The 17,527-nt window shown below is 36.3% G+C and overlaps 1 protein-coding gene across 1 annotated transcript in view; it reads right to left on the bottom strand.

The window, feature by feature from the left end:
* Window positions 1-17,527, bottom strand: part of PTPRQ (protein tyrosine phosphatase receptor type Q) — a 99,987-nt gene that overhangs the window by 18,738 nt on the left and 63,722 nt on the right. Inside the window, exons 29-35 of the mRNA XM_041409740.1 lie at window positions 16,675-16,919; window positions 16,001-16,067; window positions 15,264-15,422; window positions 13,838-14,060; window positions 13,329-13,402; window positions 7,828-7,927; window positions 6,767-6,895 (exon numbers count right to left, since the gene is read on the bottom strand). Coding sequence (XP_041265674.1) covers window positions 6,767-6,895; window positions 7,828-7,927; window positions 13,329-13,402; window positions 13,838-14,060; window positions 15,264-15,422; window positions 16,001-16,067; window positions 16,675-16,919 — 997 coding nt within the window. The remainder of the gene's footprint in view (window positions 1-6,766; window positions 6,896-7,827; window positions 7,928-13,328; window positions 13,403-13,837; window positions 14,061-15,263; window positions 15,423-16,000; window positions 16,068-16,674; window positions 16,920-17,527) is intronic.

The following is a 17,527-nucleotide window of genomic DNA, read 5'->3' as shown; positions in this document are numbered from 1 at the left end:
AAAAAGTTTGTAATAATTCAGTTTTAAAGATAACCTGCTCCTTGAAAAAAACTCTAACTACCTGTTTTATGTGTCTGTTCCTCCAAATATACATTCTTACAGAAAATATTACACAGAGTATTCTATAATACAAAGTCTACTGTATTGCTGTCATAATTTTAGTAGAAAAGGAAAAAAATTGCTTTAAAAATAGTTTATTAAATGATTCTTAATTACTTAAATATTAATTGAGGTAACAAAATTAGATTATACAATTATTGAACAATTTATTATTAAGCATCAGAGAAGTTAATTTCAAAGCTATGAAGGATGCCTTTGTGGTACACACTTTTTTAGAGCAGTTATCCTGAAACAAAGCAAACTGGCTATGAAAGCCTCACTGGATCAGTCTCACTGGAGTTAAAAGTATTCACAGAAATAAAGGTGCTTACTAAGAAGGACAACTGAAGGACAGCTTTAGAGTGAAAAAGAAGGCAATAAGATAAGAAAGCATGCCACTCTATTTATTCAGAATGTTTAGACACGTAGCTTGTGCTCAGTGTATCACAAAAGTTGTTTGAATTATATGGCAGATGGAACTACCTTCTAGTAATATTGGCAACATTAGAATTTCATAACAAAAAAAAAAAGGACTTTCAATTGCTGTACCAAAGTACTGCACACAAATAAATATTTGTCTTTGACTAGAACAGAAAGTTTTGTAGGCTTTTTTTCAGGTCAAAATTTTAAGCAGTCTTTGAAGGGAAGTTCCACTTTTTCCTTTGAAATCACCTATCTTCTCCACAGAACAACAGAAACAAGTCATGTCCCAGCTGACATTCCAGTAATTTTTCAAACACTCTCCTCACATTTTTAGTGATGAGGGGCTTACTGCACATAATTTGCAGTAAGAAAATGCAGTTTGGTCATTAGGAAATAAAAATTACTTCTGTGCTGTGCATAATTAATCCAGGTAGGTAATTTAGTGTTTCAGGGCTGAAGGTATATGGATCCAACAGTATAAGTTTTTTTAAGAAGCAAGGGATCTAGGGGTTGACACTTTAACCTATCTGTGGGAATCTAAGTGATTTTTAGAAGTACTGAACTGTCATTCTTTTGATAGCAGCAAGTGCACATAGCAGTAGCTTGGCAGCTCAGAAAATAAGATGATTTACTTTAAACTGCTCATAGGAAAGTTAATGTCTATCTTGTTTGACTGTGGCAAAGGTGTTCGCTTTGCTGTGCAAGGATCTTCAGAAGGGATGAATTGTGTGTTCACATTAAAGACTTCCAGCAATTCTCAGTTTCAGCACCCTTAGGCTTAAAAAAATAGTATTTTTTCTATGTCTCTTTACTTGAAATACATAGTAATAATCTTACAGTATTTTGTCAATGAACAAATACTCATCTATATGTAATCTTGTCCTCCACATTTCCCAGTTAAGTTTTGTATAAAACTTAAAAATATAAACATAAAAAATATAAATATCACTAGATCTTGATGAGCACAGTTCAGAATCAAGCCATGAAGTAGAAAATTTTCCTATTTCAGATGAACCATTTCAGATTCCCACTTGCCTGACTTTGATATGAGGAAAGAAAAACATTCCCTAAGATAAAGAATGCTTTATAGCTTTAAATCTGATTTTCTTTTAAAACAGTGTATTGTTTCATGTGTGGGGTTTTTTTGAAGACTATCAAAAATCTGAATCCCACTCAGATTACGTATGATAGAGCTAGAAAGAAGCCATTTATTTGTGTTGGCAGTGATAACTGAAGACATATTGTCACACAGACTCAGCTTTCTCTCTGGGTCAATCATCTGAAATCCACAGGGAATTAAAACTTCGTCCAACCAGAAAACTACAGAAATTACTATGTAGGCAGAAGGCTTAACTCATAAGCACCACTGACACTTCCTAGGACCAACAGAGGAACTACTTTTTAACAAGTTAATTGAGAGCAATATGAGTTTAACCCTTCCTACATATTAAAGGTCTAGGGAAAGAGAGCACATGGTCATTTCTTCCATTGTACCAGGACACATACATTCATAAATCTCGTTCTCCTGGAACACAAACTTCAGGAAGCCTATTTTTGATAGCTCATTACTAAAGGGAAACTCGTTGAAGAAAAAATGCAAGGCAGAAGCCATGCCTATCTCTACTCCAAGGAAGACAGATCTGTCTACACAAAGAAAGTATCAGGCTGGTCTTTTCTAAAGTGTGTGTGCAAAACTGTTACCTCAGATATAGACACCCCCTGAATGCATAGTGTATAGGAAAGATGAGATCAGACAACCATTTTCCATACCGTACTTTTCCATAAGGTGTAGACACCCCCTGAATGCATAGTGTATAGGAAAGATGAGATCAGAAAACCATTTTCCATAAGGTGTTCTAATTACCTGGTACTTGCAGGGGCTACAGTGTCTGTAACGCAGAAATATGTATTCTGACCCCACTTTCTTGACAAGCTGTCTCACATAAAATGAAACAAAAGCCTCAAAGAATCAACCACAAGGTTCAGCTTCTCAAGGAGAGATTTTAAAAAACCAGGCTTTATCCTTGTGGAAGCCACTGCAAAAGTAGGGTGCCAGAGAAGTTGTCTCCTAGGTAAGCACCTGGAACAGGGAAGAGTTACTTGTATCTCACCAAACCTGGTGCACACTGAAAATTTAGGGATAGAATCTGTTCACAGAAGATTAGTGTCTGCTTTGAAGAGCAACTTGGCAAACCCTGTGGACCTGTTGTAAGTAAAGCAAGTGATGAGTGCATCCAGTGTATGTATATTCAGTGAGTTTAATGAAATAGTGTTTAGTCCAGTTTAGATTTATGGGCTTTGTATGTTTTGAACAAGGTTGTTTTTTACTGTTGTCTCACACCATCTCCACCATCATAGAATGCAATGTATGTCCCAAACATGCAAAATTTGCATTTGGGATTCATAAAGAAGATCTTATTTTCCACTGTATTCTGTAGGACTTAATTCCCTGCATGCCCTCTGAAACCACATCCAATTGATCAAATGCTTAAGAAAGACTTGTTGGGAGAAAGTGGATATGTACTAGCTAGTATGAGTCATTTTAGCCACTGAAGTTTGTCAATAATATTTTTTATTATTTTTATTATTTTAAAAGACTACTATTGATTTTCCTTTAATTTCGTGGTCAAAAAAATGTTACCCACAAAAAAGTTTCAAAATTGTCAAAATGAAATGTTTGGCACTTTTAAATTTCTCTTTTCCTACTCAAACTGACTTTTGTAGTGCAAAATACTTCAAATATTCAAAATACTTCAAATACTAAACATTATTAAAATGTGTGAACTATAATGTTTTGATTGACCTATACTGAATATTTGCTGAGCTTCAAGCTGTTGAATTTTTTGATCTAAGAATGATTAAAAGTATTTACAGTCATATTCATACAGAACATAATTTTTTTTTCTAATTTATTGTTTTTCTCATGAGATACCAGCTGCAAAAATTTTCTGAGGTTATGAGCCAAGATCGTAAGCTGCAATCCACCAAGTATGAGAGAATGTCTGAAGAGACAATGGATGAGAGACAGGCAAGAGGGATCTCATGGAGCAGGCTGGAGTATTTTGATTTTGTGATCAGCTCTGTCAGCTGCAAGTGTGTGCCTTTATTGATTTATAGTAGCTGAATAATATAATGCCAGAGTAGTGACAAAAAAACCTGTTTTCCAAAATACTGCCTTCAAATTAGCACTGAATGGAATGATTATTAGGTGGAGGAAATAAATCTATATTGTTCTGTTTTCACCTAGGATTTTCACACAAACTCCCCACTGCCCTTTCAGGGTGAAGCTGGATCAGATTTCAGTTGATTTACTGCTGTCTGAAAAATACAAACATGCCAGTCTGGTAAAGGATTCTGCCCATCTCTGCCCTCCTCATACACTTGCAAGATGCCATGAACTGCAACACAGCAAGCATTGCAAACACAGCTGAGACAGCTGCCTAAATGCAACCAATGTAGATTGTGCACATTCAGTAATGGCCATTCCAAACACATGGGAAATTTCTGACGGTTAGACTGCAGTCATCAACATTAAATATTGTAATTAAACATGCTAACATGTCACTGCTTTAGCCACAAATCATGAGAATGATAGGGTCAAGAACTGGGACTGTGACTGACTTCAGCATAGCTGTTCCCCAGTGGCAACAGGTAAAGTTCTTTTATGGTGCAACTGTGGAAGCCTAAAAACAGGAAACAAAAACGTTTTGGTCATTAGGTTTTGCAGTGAGCTGCCTTGGTTCTGCTGCCATGCTTCTGCCAGCTCCCTGATATAACTCATCATTACCAGGAAGGATTAACTGTATTAAAGACAGCACTAGAGACACCTAAAATGTCCCTTCTTGACATTGACTTTACCAGAACAGAATATTACACATAGTGAAAGATTCTTAGAGACTTAAAAAAGTCAAAATAAACTAAAGAATTTTCAACAGATAAAGCACATCCTGCCCCTCATCACTATATGTATGTTATCTAGGAGGGTTCCTCAGAACATATTTTCTGTCTTCAGATGAAAAGATGTCATGAATCCTGTCCTGAGGAGCTCTCCATTAGTGCCTGCACTTCAACAGTTTGTCATAATGTTCAGCAAAGGACCTGGGCAATGAGCCTGCTGTAGCTTCAGTGCCACCATGATTTGAAAAATAATAATACAAAATTTTAGCAGCTGCATCCCGTACCTTACAATGACAGAAGTAGAAAGTCTCGTTTTGGCCATTAAAGGACAATTGGAAGGAGGAAGGAGGAAAATAGAGATGGAAGGACATGACAAATTGCAAACCAAAAAGTGAGACTGACTCATTAAAATAAGGGTGATGTAACTAAAACTGCTGAATCACTGTTCAGTAAAGGTCTGGCTGTGCATAAATCACATAATGAAGTGCATATAAGTATGAAATATTATAGTTTTCAATTACCCTTTAGAGTTTGAGACTGTAAAATTTTAAAATACACATAATTTAGACAGAAAAGTGATAGAATGGTATCTGCAAACCAACAAAGGATTTGACTGCGTGGATATGTTGCTGAGGTTGTAAGGCCATAGTGTATGAAACAGCTGCAGTGTGAATAAAATGACAGTTGAGGAAAAAATGGAATTTTTCTTAAGTATATATACCTTAACATCCAAAGGAAAGAAACAGCACGTTTCTTATGTCACATTTACACTGCCTTTGTTTCAAGGACAGGTTGTTTATATCAGGGCTATATTGCCATACTGTGTTATAATTTCCATTTTAAAATGACCCTGATTTATTTGAAAATAGTTGTGGAAGTCCTATAATTCAACATTAGGGACTAACAATATATATGATTTCACGATGAAAAATACCATTGTTTGCCATTAGAATATCTGCAAAGATTGACGCTTCATTTTGATTAGCTATATCATTCAATACAGTATGATAACACACAGGTTAGGAGAAGAGAATGGAAAACACACCATGTTGCTTCAATAATACAAAAACTTACTGGATGACAAAAATCTCCTTGCGTCTAAAGAAAAATGAAGAGTATCTGGAAGTAAAATCCATTAACACTTTAGTACATAAACAACATCAGTTCTATTCATATTCAGCTAACAATGTGGAAACAAGGTAATTGTGAAAATCCATTGAGATAATTTATCTGAAGCAGTTACTGCAGTGCATTGGCAATGGTTCTGCCTTCAGAGGATGCTTTGCACTGTTATTAGCAGGTACTAAATTCTGCTATCTGAGCAAGTGCCCCGCACAGGACATAGCCCAGCCCTTACGACAATGAGTTCCAGATGATTCCCAGTATGTTTTCTCATCTGTTACCAGCAGCCATTCTTGGGTGCCCTATTTTGAACAGGTTTGTACATGCAATCAACTTACTCTGTACCACACACAGACATACACAAAAGCCCCAGGTCAACAGCTACAACCTTTCATCTTCCAGCTATTCCTAGTCTGCAACAGTAGGATATTTGGCTGCTAGGGCAAGACTATTTTAGGCTTCTCATCTTTAAGGAGACTGCCTACCACAGTGTTTCATCTGTGAGACAGCAGGGAAAATACAGGCAGGTGAAGAATGTTCTCTAAATATTTCTAAGACAGTTGGATGTCACATATTATTGATAACCACCATTATATTTATTTGTTGAGTAATATCAACATTTCTGACAGTCAAAAAGCAGTTCTTTTGATAAATATCTGTGACAAGATTTCTTGTCAGGTCCAAAATGTGAATTGCTGCATGCACATTAAATGAGCAGATGTTAGGATACCCAGTGTGCTGAGCTCCACAGAAACCCAGATGTTATGCCAATCCCTTTTTTAAAAAAGACAAATGCTTTCAAAGTGTTAATTAAACAATGACAGATTTGTTCTTGAGCTAGTTGATTTGTTCTTGAATTAGTTCACAGGGACTTCTAGGAGTCTGGCTTTTTCAAAAGATTGTGTAAGTTTGCAGCCTACAGAAAAAAATTGGGCCATTAAAAACACTCAGAAATTCTGCATATTTAAAATATGTAGCCCTTCTTTGGCTAACACAATTAAACAGTGATTTGCACTTAGATTTTTATCTTGTTGTAAAAAGAGCTTAAGTGATTTTCTAAAAAGTAGTGAGAACTGTCTTGAGGATGGAGGTCATTCTTTGAAAAAGGATCTCAGTGACCTGTGTAAATAAGAACAGCACAAACACTTCCAAACAAGCAAAGGTCAGAAAGGGGTCATGGCTACAGACCCTTTGGGCTACTGTTTTGCCTGAGGAGTACGCTTACCGTGTAAATCTCTCATCCTTCAGCTCCAGGTCTGCCACCGTGATCAGCTGATCCAGTTTGAATTTCGTGTCAATAATTTCAGCATCTCGTGGGGAGTATGTGCCTCCCTCTTTTTGCTTTTGCCGAATTCTAAATGGAAAATAATAGTGAAAAATACACATACAAAATATTTAAGGACACATATGTCAATGCTTTGATTTGACAGGCTGAAACTGAAAAATGGTTGCCAAGAATCCTTCCTTGGCTTTTATTGTTGTCTCCCTCATAACAGTGTAATTTAGTCAAATTTATGATGTCTAAAATTCAGAGGAAAGAATCTGCATGCTGTATTCTTTTAGTTTTCCTACATAAATTCTTTGGAAATGCCTGAATAATGCAGCTGAGTAAGAACAGAACTGATGAATGAGAAAACTAGCATCATGTGTGCAGTACACAGCCTGCTTCTTCACATGGATATTTTGTTCACTATTTGAATTAAAACTCAATTTGCTTTCTCCATGTGAGAACTCAATGTATTTAACTGATAAATTTATTAGGAAAACAGAAAATATAATTGAGAGTATTTATTTCATACCCAGCTGTAGATAATATTAGCCATCACGATAACTACAACCAGTTGACACTCTGATCTGTCAATAGAGAAGTGGCTCTGAAAGGTTAAGAAAGGCTACCACACTGATTTATCCTCTGGAGAAGTTGGATTTTCTTCATTTATGGAGGTTACCCTTACTAGACTAAATTCTTTGTGAGTCTCTCCCTAAAGTTCTAGATAACAAAAAAAAAAAAAACAAAAAAAAAAAAAACCAAAAAAAAAAAAAACCAAAAAAAAAAAAAAAAAAAAAAAAAAACAAACAACAACAACAAAAAAACCAAAACAAAAAAAACCCAAACCAAACCAAACCAAAACAAAACAAAAACAAACCCCTCCCAAAATAAAGCCCAACCAAAAATCAAGACATTTTGAAATTACAGATTAGTTCCACTTAGGACTATTTCAACTCTTCTTTAAACCATTTTTGAGTGTTTTTAAACCAGCTATGGCAAGGATATATAAATCTCACCTTGCAAAAGCATATACTGCAGCCACCAAAAGAACAACTGAAAGTATACACAAAGTAACAGCAAGAACAACTTCTACAGATCTTCCTGTCAGTCCTTCACCTGAAACAGAAAGTGGAAAGCTAACATATCATAGATTCTTTGGAATTTTTAAATTTCTGACAGTATGAAATTAGGGAATAATGAAAGACAGACCCTTTTAGTCACTGTCTAATTGCACCCATTTTATGCTTGTTGAAGAGCTGCTTCAGAAAGAAAAGTATAACAAAACCAGAAACACTTTATGTAAGGGTTCCTAAGCATTGCTGATGTATCCAACATGTTATTTTAACACAGCTGTATGTGCAGGTGTCACCTGGTGTTTTTAGTTTTACCTGCTGAACAGGTTAAGGTCAGTCTATACTGCAGTAACGTCAGTGTGAACACTGGCCTGAGTTCAGCTCCTGCTTCAGTCTCGGTGCAGGACTGCTCCAACTCCTCAAATGGAAAAGGGAGAGCACAGCTCTAAAGCAATGAGACTCTCAGCTGCCACTCACAAACACAAAGTAAAACACTATTTTTAGAGGTATTTAAGGGTGCTGAATGAACTGAACTAGTGATGAGATCTGAACTTTCTGGATTAATCTGCCTCACTGACCATTAACTCATGCTCCTGGTTTATGTGAGAATTGGTGATATTGTTAGGAATAACCACCAGTAGCAGGTTAAAGATAATCATAAAGGCCTCTATGATAGAAAAGCAAAGGTGTTGGTATTCTAATCAGTCCTTCCATGTGAGAATGAAAGCTCATTCAGAAATGTTTAAATTATTTAGATTAGTAGTTTCTAGGTCTCTTTCTGAACTTCTATAATGCTAAATTTCTGGGACTCATTTAATTTCCCACCCTTCCTGTAATCCTGTACCTAAAACAAAACCCACCCTCTTTTTCTCTTAGGCAACAGTGACAATAAGAAAAGCAAGGGAATTCTACTGCTGGTATTGTTCCCTTTTGTTGACATTCACCTCCACTTGCTGGCCCACTGTAGAAAAACTTTGCTCCTGTTTAGTCTCAAAGAGAAGGAGAAAATGTTTGAGAATGAGAAAATTTTTCTGCTTCCTGCCATATGAAATGATTTCCCAGACAAGGAACCACGTCTTCCCAAGGACACACTGGGAAACACCATAGTCTTGGCTTTGTGATTTCTGGATTTGAGAGTATATTGCAGATAATCAGGATGGATGTACACAAGACAATGTGATTAAAATTCAAAATTATCCTTATTTATCTGAAGAAGTCACCTTAAAACAGTGGGATGAACTTTTGTAAGAACAAGTGCATGGTTCTACATGTAGGCAGGAATAATCAGCTACAATACAGCTTAGGAAACAGTAGGCTAGATAGAAATTTATCAGAAGAGAGTGTCAGATTGTTGTAAACTGACACCAACATGAATAAGCAATATCAGGCCTGTATGAAGTGACAGACAACAGAATTCAGTATAGCTTGAAAAACACCTGAAACAATCCTTCCACTGAATTATTAAAATTTTAGATTCAACACTGGACATTAAAAGATAAGAAAAAATTTAATCTTAGGTAAAGATAATGGAATGGAAAAGCAAGTACATACAAAAATGTTTCAATGAGAAAATGAATGAAAAAGTTCCTGCCACTCACTTTTCACTGTGATAGGACAAAAGTATTAGCAATGTGAAAGAACAGAAGAATATCCAAGGGTACATTTTATGAAAGTTCTATCTATTTTGCACTGAACATTGAACCTATGTTAAAATGTACAATTAACATTAATCAAAAAAATGCAGATTATTAAACAAAACAGTGCTGGTAGAATGCCAACCAAGAGTTTAAAAACCCCAAATTTTCTCATGCTTCTTTGCAACAGAGGAGGACTAAACATATCTCTGCATACATGTCTGTAGAGATAATCGTGGGCATGGAAAAGGAGACAAAATAGAGACTATCATGACATATAATTCTGAAGTGGTGCACTTAATACATTATGATAAAAAATTGCAATAATAAAATCCCATAAGGTTGGTTTCTATGCAAAAGACAGTGTCAGGAAATCCCATTTTGATTATTTCCCGTCTCATCAGCTTTATATTTAACATGGAATAGATACACTTACACAGGACTACCAGTTGCCCCACAGTGATTTACCGAACCATTGGAGCTTACAAAAAGGTTACAAGCTGTATTACAAGTTTAGACAGTATTTATCACTGCACCTTAATTATCTCATGGAAAAATGCTGACCTTTTATTGTAGCATGGACAATAACTTTGCAATGACAGTCATAGAATGTGAAGAAGAAACTCCACCTCTCCAGGTAAAGAGGAAGGTTGTGGTACATCAAATATGATTGGGTGGGTGCGCCCTCTTAAAATGTATCCTTTACTATAATTAAAAAACATTATTGCAGCTGTATATTCCCATGACTTCTGCTTCAGTGTTCCTCCCTAACAAAATCCCTATCAGCTACAAGACCATCTGACATATCTCACAAAACGATTTCTCAAGATTTTCCATAATTTTTTCTGCTTCAAACACATAATATTAAATTGCACTGAAAGGTTAACTTGCTGATTTTCCTGATCAAAGATCTTTTCTATCAGTAGATTTAGAAACCAGAGTAATGTAGGAATTTTTTAACTGTTATGAATACATCTGCCAGAATTCAAATTAATGTTTCAGCTAATAAAATGAAAGTGTAATATTGGAAACCTACAGATTTCAGAGATTATTACTAAAAAAGCTAACTGATTTAAAATCAAATTGCAATTCGAATTTCAGGCAGCGTAAATTTCTCCTGGAGAGCGGCTGACGTTATGAGTGCAGTAGAAGTAACTGGGTTGCAAAATTTATAAAAGCTGACTTTTTGGCATGCTTTCTGAGCTATGTTTCTAGAGTAAGCTGGAAGTTCCTATAACCAAACATGTTCTCTAAGGAAACTCTTGGGCAAGGTTCCTCATGCCATGTGTCTCAAGAGAGTGCTCTATCTTCAGGACCATTCAACTGCAGTACCTGCATCACTTGTGATATATCAACTTGATGTTGATTTCAAAACACTTGTAAGAAAGCATGCAAAGACCTTTTGATTATCTATTTTGATAATCTATTAGCTGATTATCTAGCTTTTGACTATCTATTATCTAAGATGGAATTACTCTGAAATTATAAGTTAAGACCAGACAAATGTATGCTGTAGTCTGGCCTTAAAAAGCAGTGTTTGATGTTAAAGTTCAGCACAGAGGCATTGGACCCATATCTCCTCATATCTGGGGAACTTATCCCTGTTTTGGTTTTCTTCCTATTACATTTTATTCAGCATACAAATAGATCTTTCTTATTTATTGTGTACAAGGTAGAAAATGTCACAAATTTTCAGCAACAATACATAAGGCAATGAATTACACTATCTGCCTGCCACTAAGTATTACAGATTTTTCTGTTAGAAAGGACAAAGTTGCTCAGAGGACTGGATACAGTTGGACTCATTTCCAGTAAATTCGTTTTCTCTGATTGGACACAGTATCTTTCCCTTACTGGGAAAAATATTTGCTTTAAAACTTTTTAACTCAACTTTTATGTTGCACTTTCCAAAGCATTCTGGGCTGGATAAATAGTGCCAGATCCTTTCAGAATTCAGGTAATGAATTAGCATTTCAGGGTCTTCAGTATCAGATCATGTAACAAATTCCTAAAATGGATTAGATGAATAAGGGAGCTCATATCACAGAAGATGAATGCCAAATGAAAAATATGTGCCCACTAAAATTCTTCTGGGTACTCACCCAGTTGTCTTGATATCCATTTTCAGAAAGTCAGGGCTAAGGCTGAGCTAAGTAAGTTTTTGACTTACAAATATATTAAAAGAACTTACAGATCTTATTGCAATCTGCTACAAGGGATGTCAATCCCAGTTTTGGGGGTATATCAACTTGGCCAAGAAGGAATTATGTTTGATTGCAGACCAAATAACTTCTGGCCTGTTTGCTAGTGACTTTAGAACCAGATGGATTCTATTAGACAATACTGATTTATTAATTCATATGGAGCTTTGCTTATATATAAAGGATGAAGGAGCTAAAGGGTCATGCCCTCAAATGACCTGCTATTAAACTCGCTGGAATATAATATTAGAATCATTTAGATTGGAAAAGACCTTTAAGATCATCAAGTCCTACTGCTAATCCAGCACTGCCAAGACCAACACAAGTCCATAAGTGCCACATCTACACATCTTCTAAATACGTCCAGAAATGGTGACTACCACTTTCCTGGGCAGCCTATTCAAATGCTTAACAGTATTTCAGTGAAGAAATTTTTCCTTATCTAAACCTCCCCTGTCACCACATTTCCTCTTGGCCTATTGATCGTTACCTGGGAGAAGAGACTAACACCTATCTTTCGACAACCTCCTTTCAGGTAGAGAGTGATAAGATCTCTCCTGAGCTTCCCTTTCCCCATCCTAAATGACCCAAGCTCCCTCAGCTGCTCCTCACAGGACTTGTGCTCCAGACACTTCATCAGCTCCATTGTCTTTCCCTGAACACTCTCCAGCACCTCAATGTTTTTTGTACTGAGGAGCTCAGAACTGGACACAAGGGGTGGCCTCACCAGTGCTAAGTACAGGAGGACAATCCTTGTACCTGGTCTGCTGGCCACATTATTCCTGATCCAGGCCAGGATGCCATTGGCCTTCTTGGCCACCTGGGCACACGCTGGCTCATGTTTGGCTGTTGTTGACCAGCATCCCCAGCTACTTTATCCCTTGGGCAGTTTCCAGCCACTCTGTCCCCAGCCTGTAGCACTGCACAGGGTGACCCAAGTGTAGGACCCAGCACTTTGTCCCGTCCAACCTCACCCAGTTGGCCTTGGCCTACTGATCCAGCCTGTCCAGACTGCTCTGCAGAGCCTTCCCGCCCTTCAGCAGATCAATACTCCTGCCAAACTTGGTGCTACCTGAAAACTGACTGAGGGTGTCCTAGATTCCCTCAGCCAGATCACCAACAGGGACATTAAACAGGACTGGCCAAATACTGAGCCCCAGGGAATTCCACTAGGGACCAGCTGCCAGCTGGATGAACTCCATTTAGCTAGCCACCATTCTTTGGGCCAGGCCACCCAGCCAATTTGTCATGCATCCAGTACTTGTTCTACATCCAACACAGAAGGAAACAGCACAAACAGAACAGCTACTGGCAGTTTGCCAACCAAGATGAATGATCCTGGCAACATTTTTATTAGCATAATTGAATCTCTGCAAACAAACTTTGTCAATACTGCCTCTTCATTTAACAGTTCAGGCTGTAGAATCCCTTGACTTCCTCAAAAGGACATACAAGGCAAAGGATATATTTCATCAGCCATTCTAGTTAAACTACATCCAACAAACATAGAGATTATTGACTTCATGGAAAAGACTGTATTAAAAAGAAACATGGAATTGTGTAGACTTTAGAGATAGAGAAATACTTTAGTAAATTACGGTCTTCTTACCCAGTGTTTTGACAGGGTCAGAGTAGTCAGAATCTGTAAACTGCCCTTTAATGTTAGTTGCTCTGAACTTAAATCTGTGAAAGAAAACCAGGAAAAGTATTGAAATAAAGTTTATGTGCATTTTCTTAAATATGGTTTCACTTACAAACTAAAGGAATATATTTAAGTTTAGTATAACATAATTTTAAATTATTATTCACCTGCAAAAGCAGCATAACAGACAGCAAGAACTGTGTCAAAATCTTAAATGTATAGAAAATCCCAGTGTGAATTACTTATCTCAATTTTGGATTTATTTAATTTAAGAACTCAATAAGCATTGTTTTTGCTTGAAAATTTTGTAAAAAAATTGTCACCATATCTATGCTCAGGCAAAAAATTAAAATTAGATACATATGATGATCAATTTTCCTCCTTTTCTAATTTGACCATATGTTTTAAGTGTTTGCATAAATCTGTAATGCACTTAAATCTTTCTCTTGTACAAACATGGAGACAAATATACTCACAGGTACTGCCTCCTTGGTTTCAATGGGCCATTACATATTTTGTCTTGATTGCCTGGTATCAGACATGTAGTATCAGCACCTATGACATATATCTCTTCTTTCTCACTCAGATCTTCTTTTCCTTCTATGCACGGTGGGTTTGGAAAGCCTTCATTTGTAAAATATGGCCTTGGTCTGTTGAAGTAGGCATCATACCACTTAGTAACATTCCCATCATGCTGAGCTATTGTCAAAGAAAAGAAATAATAGGTACAATTTACATTCTAACCAGACTGCAATTAAAGAAGTTACATAGGAAAGTATTTTTTTAAGAGCTTAGCATGCTATTGGTGCAAGTAATACATACAAGCCTATAACTGAATTTGCACTTAAATCCAAATTTCCTTACTATCACACTATCCATGTTTTGTTAAGTCTGAGTAAGCTGACTAAACCATATCTAGAAAATTTGAGGGGCAACTTCTCAGAGCAGTTCTGCCTGTATAGTATATTACTTGTGCAAGACACTCAAATTTGAAACTGAGCATGGCGAGCTAGCTAACAAAGTATTATTTCATAATTAAATTACTAGATTTCCATATGTGAATAGTACCCTGCAGCTCATGAGAAAAATCTTCACAATGTTGCTTAGCATGGTATTTTTTCATCTTTCAGTTCAAGAGAGTCTTCAGTGCAATAGTTATGAACTAAATGTCATTAGGATTAGTGCTAAAATTCAAAATTCAGAAAAAAAGTGAGGCACTTAAGGTGCATTCATTTAATGCACATTCTTTACTTCTATACTTTGAAACCAAGTAAAATAAAGTATTTAAATACCTGGAGCCTGTCTTTCTTAGGTAAAGTAAGCCTGACCATGAGATGTCCTGTCATAAAACTCCCACTCACATTGGTAAGCAATTACTCAAAAGGTTTCACAGCACTGTTCACAGGAGTAAATGTTCATCAGCCCATACAAGGGAATAAACATTCTTACCCACAGTGTGCAGAGGGGATTTATAGAACTCTCTGCCCCCATAATGAAATGGAAATATCAACTGCAAATGGCTGCATTATTTTACAGGCAACACTAATAGCAACAGAAGAATAACCTTGCCAAACCCCAAAAATCTCATATTTATTTATACTCACAAATGTGAAATGTTGTGGTAGTTTTCAAGGAAACAGAAAATAAAGAACTGTAGTGATAAAATTAGGGAATGAATAATATTGGTGGCTTCAAACAGCATTGAAGACACTTCACTGGAAAGCATTCCCAGAATCCAGTACCCAGCCCACAGGTATTGTGTGCCCTTAGTGCGGTTGCCACAGCAGAAGTGACTTTGTTGTCTGTCTTCTAAAATGAAATTACTGAAATCCAAGAACTAAATTAAAAAGACAAACAGCCTGAACCTGAAAGCAGCTTTCAAGAGAATTTATTAAACTCTACCTCCAGCTTCCACAACAAGAACTTGTATCTTCTTGATAGGGCCATGATCGTCACTGTAATAACATATTGGCATTCTGATTGTAATTGTTGTATCTGTGACAAGTAATGCTCCATTGGTATCATAAACTGGTGCTGGTTTCTTTTTGGGCCTTGGCGGTTCTGTTTTTAAGGAAAGATATACCACAGAGTTCTGTTTTACAATATTTTCACTGGAGGTACATTGGTCAGGCACAAAGCTGAGTTATGCAAAAAAAAATCTCCAGCATATTTTCAGGGACGACTTAATGTTCTATTTATTGTCTTAAGCCTCTAAAAACTATATTCTTATAAATGCCCATGTATATAATTTTCAATTAAAAGAAAAAATTAAAAAGAGTGTTTTAATTTTTCAATTAATATAAATCAATGCCTGTTTATTTCAACAACTTTGATACTGCATACTTAGCTAATTCTATGTCATATTCTAAACTGTTTGCTGATGGTGACTAAAATATTGAACTTGATATGATTGTTTCAGTGAGTCTGCATGTGCTTCACAATATGATTCTGATACAAATAACAAATGATCAGCAAAACTGAACACTACAATTCAAAGGGGTGAATTATACATTCCTGTTCCTACATTATGCATCCCCTAAATAATAGCTCAAGGCACACAGCTGTGTAATCACAGGTGGAACAGTAATTTCTTCAGAATTTATAGAGATTTCAGATACAGCATACTTTATGGGACATACCTTTGATATCCATGGTTATTTTCAATTGAATTTTTGGCCCCGCACCAGCACCATTAATTGCATACACCTTAAAAAAATAAACATGTGTTTTAATGAGTACTGTAATAGCTTCATATTGGCCAATTCTGGATATATCTGTGGCAACAATAAATGCTGAAACACTCCTTCTGTCATTCACACTAGGCTAGAGCTTACTTTATATTGCTTTGAAATCCTAAGTGTGGTAACGCTTCATTGCTTATAATGTAGCTCTTAAAAAAGAAGTAGGCAAGTCCACTTAAAGAATGATCTTTCCTCCTCCCATGTCCCAGTCTCTGACTGTTAGCAAGTATTTCAAGCACGTACTTCTAGCAAGCTCCCCTTGCAGAAATGGACCTTTCATGTCCAGTGAGCAATGCCAGTACTGGAATTAAGAGAGAAATTTAGTCTTGTGCTTGTGACTATGTGTCTCAAATTGCCTTCCTACATGAACTGGTCATCCAGACTAGTGATGCATCCTGCTCCTACTCATTTCATCCTGTTCAATGCTCCCCTTGTTCCTGAGACTTGCCTCTCTTTGCACCCCAACATTCTTAGCATGAAAATGTCATATTCAGCCAAAGTTTCAAACTAATCTCACACTTATAGAAAATAAAAAATAAATACTTCCCCCCACCAAATATATCAGTTCTTACGCTGACATTATAGGTATGTCCTCCTTTTAGTCCTTCTATCATGGCAGTGACTGACTGATCTTTTTTTTCAATGACACTAAGGTTGTGGATCTGGATGGCAGCAGGGTCATCTTCATTGTAAACCATAGCTTGATACACTTGAATATTTCCATTTGGTTCAGATGGTGGCACAAATGTTACTTGGAATTTTGTTACTTCATCTGGTATCTTCTGAAAACTGATGTTGTTAGGTGGGTCTTCAGGCACTGAAATAAATATTTCAATGACCCACTTAATCAGTTTACTACTATTATTATTAGAGTAAAACCTGAAAAATTAAAATTATATTTTTTGTATATCAGTATTATTTTATTGATATTTTCTGGGTTGTGTTAAAAATTCTCAAATAATTATTGCATATGCAAATATTCATAAACACAACAAAAAGTCAAATATCTACTGAAATCCTTTTCTTAATAATGGCACTGGAAGCTACAAACATTTAAAATAATTATTAGATAACACTCAGTAGTCGCTACTCAGAAAACTGATTATCTATTTAAAGAGACTGATAGCATCATTATACCTCAAAACACATCTGGGGTTGGCAAATCCTTGCACAAGCTGACAAGCAAGAAGCAAGAGTCAGTGAGTATTCCTTTCTGAAAACAGCACAGTATTCCCCTGTTAAGAGCAAGTTCCCTCCAATATATAAACAAGCCACTGTGCTCCTAAGAGTCTCTGCTTATCACAACTAAATCTTTAGGAAAACTTTTCCACTAACTGATGCCCAGACACAAGCACAACGTGCATTTTTCCTGGAGGGAGTATCTTGTCAAATGCCAATTTCAGTAGCTTATTGTTAAGACAGCAA

Source organism: Onychostruthus taczanowskii, unplaced genomic scaffold, assembly GCF_017590055.1.
Source record: "Onychostruthus taczanowskii isolate IOZ18803 unplaced genomic scaffold, ASM1759005v1 scaffold31, whole genome shotgun sequence".
NCBI lineage: Eukaryota > Metazoa > Chordata > Aves > Passeriformes > Passeridae > Onychostruthus > Onychostruthus taczanowskii.
The sequence above is the reverse complement of the archived record's forward strand: the minus strand, read 5'-3'. Positions and strand labels throughout refer to the sequence as shown.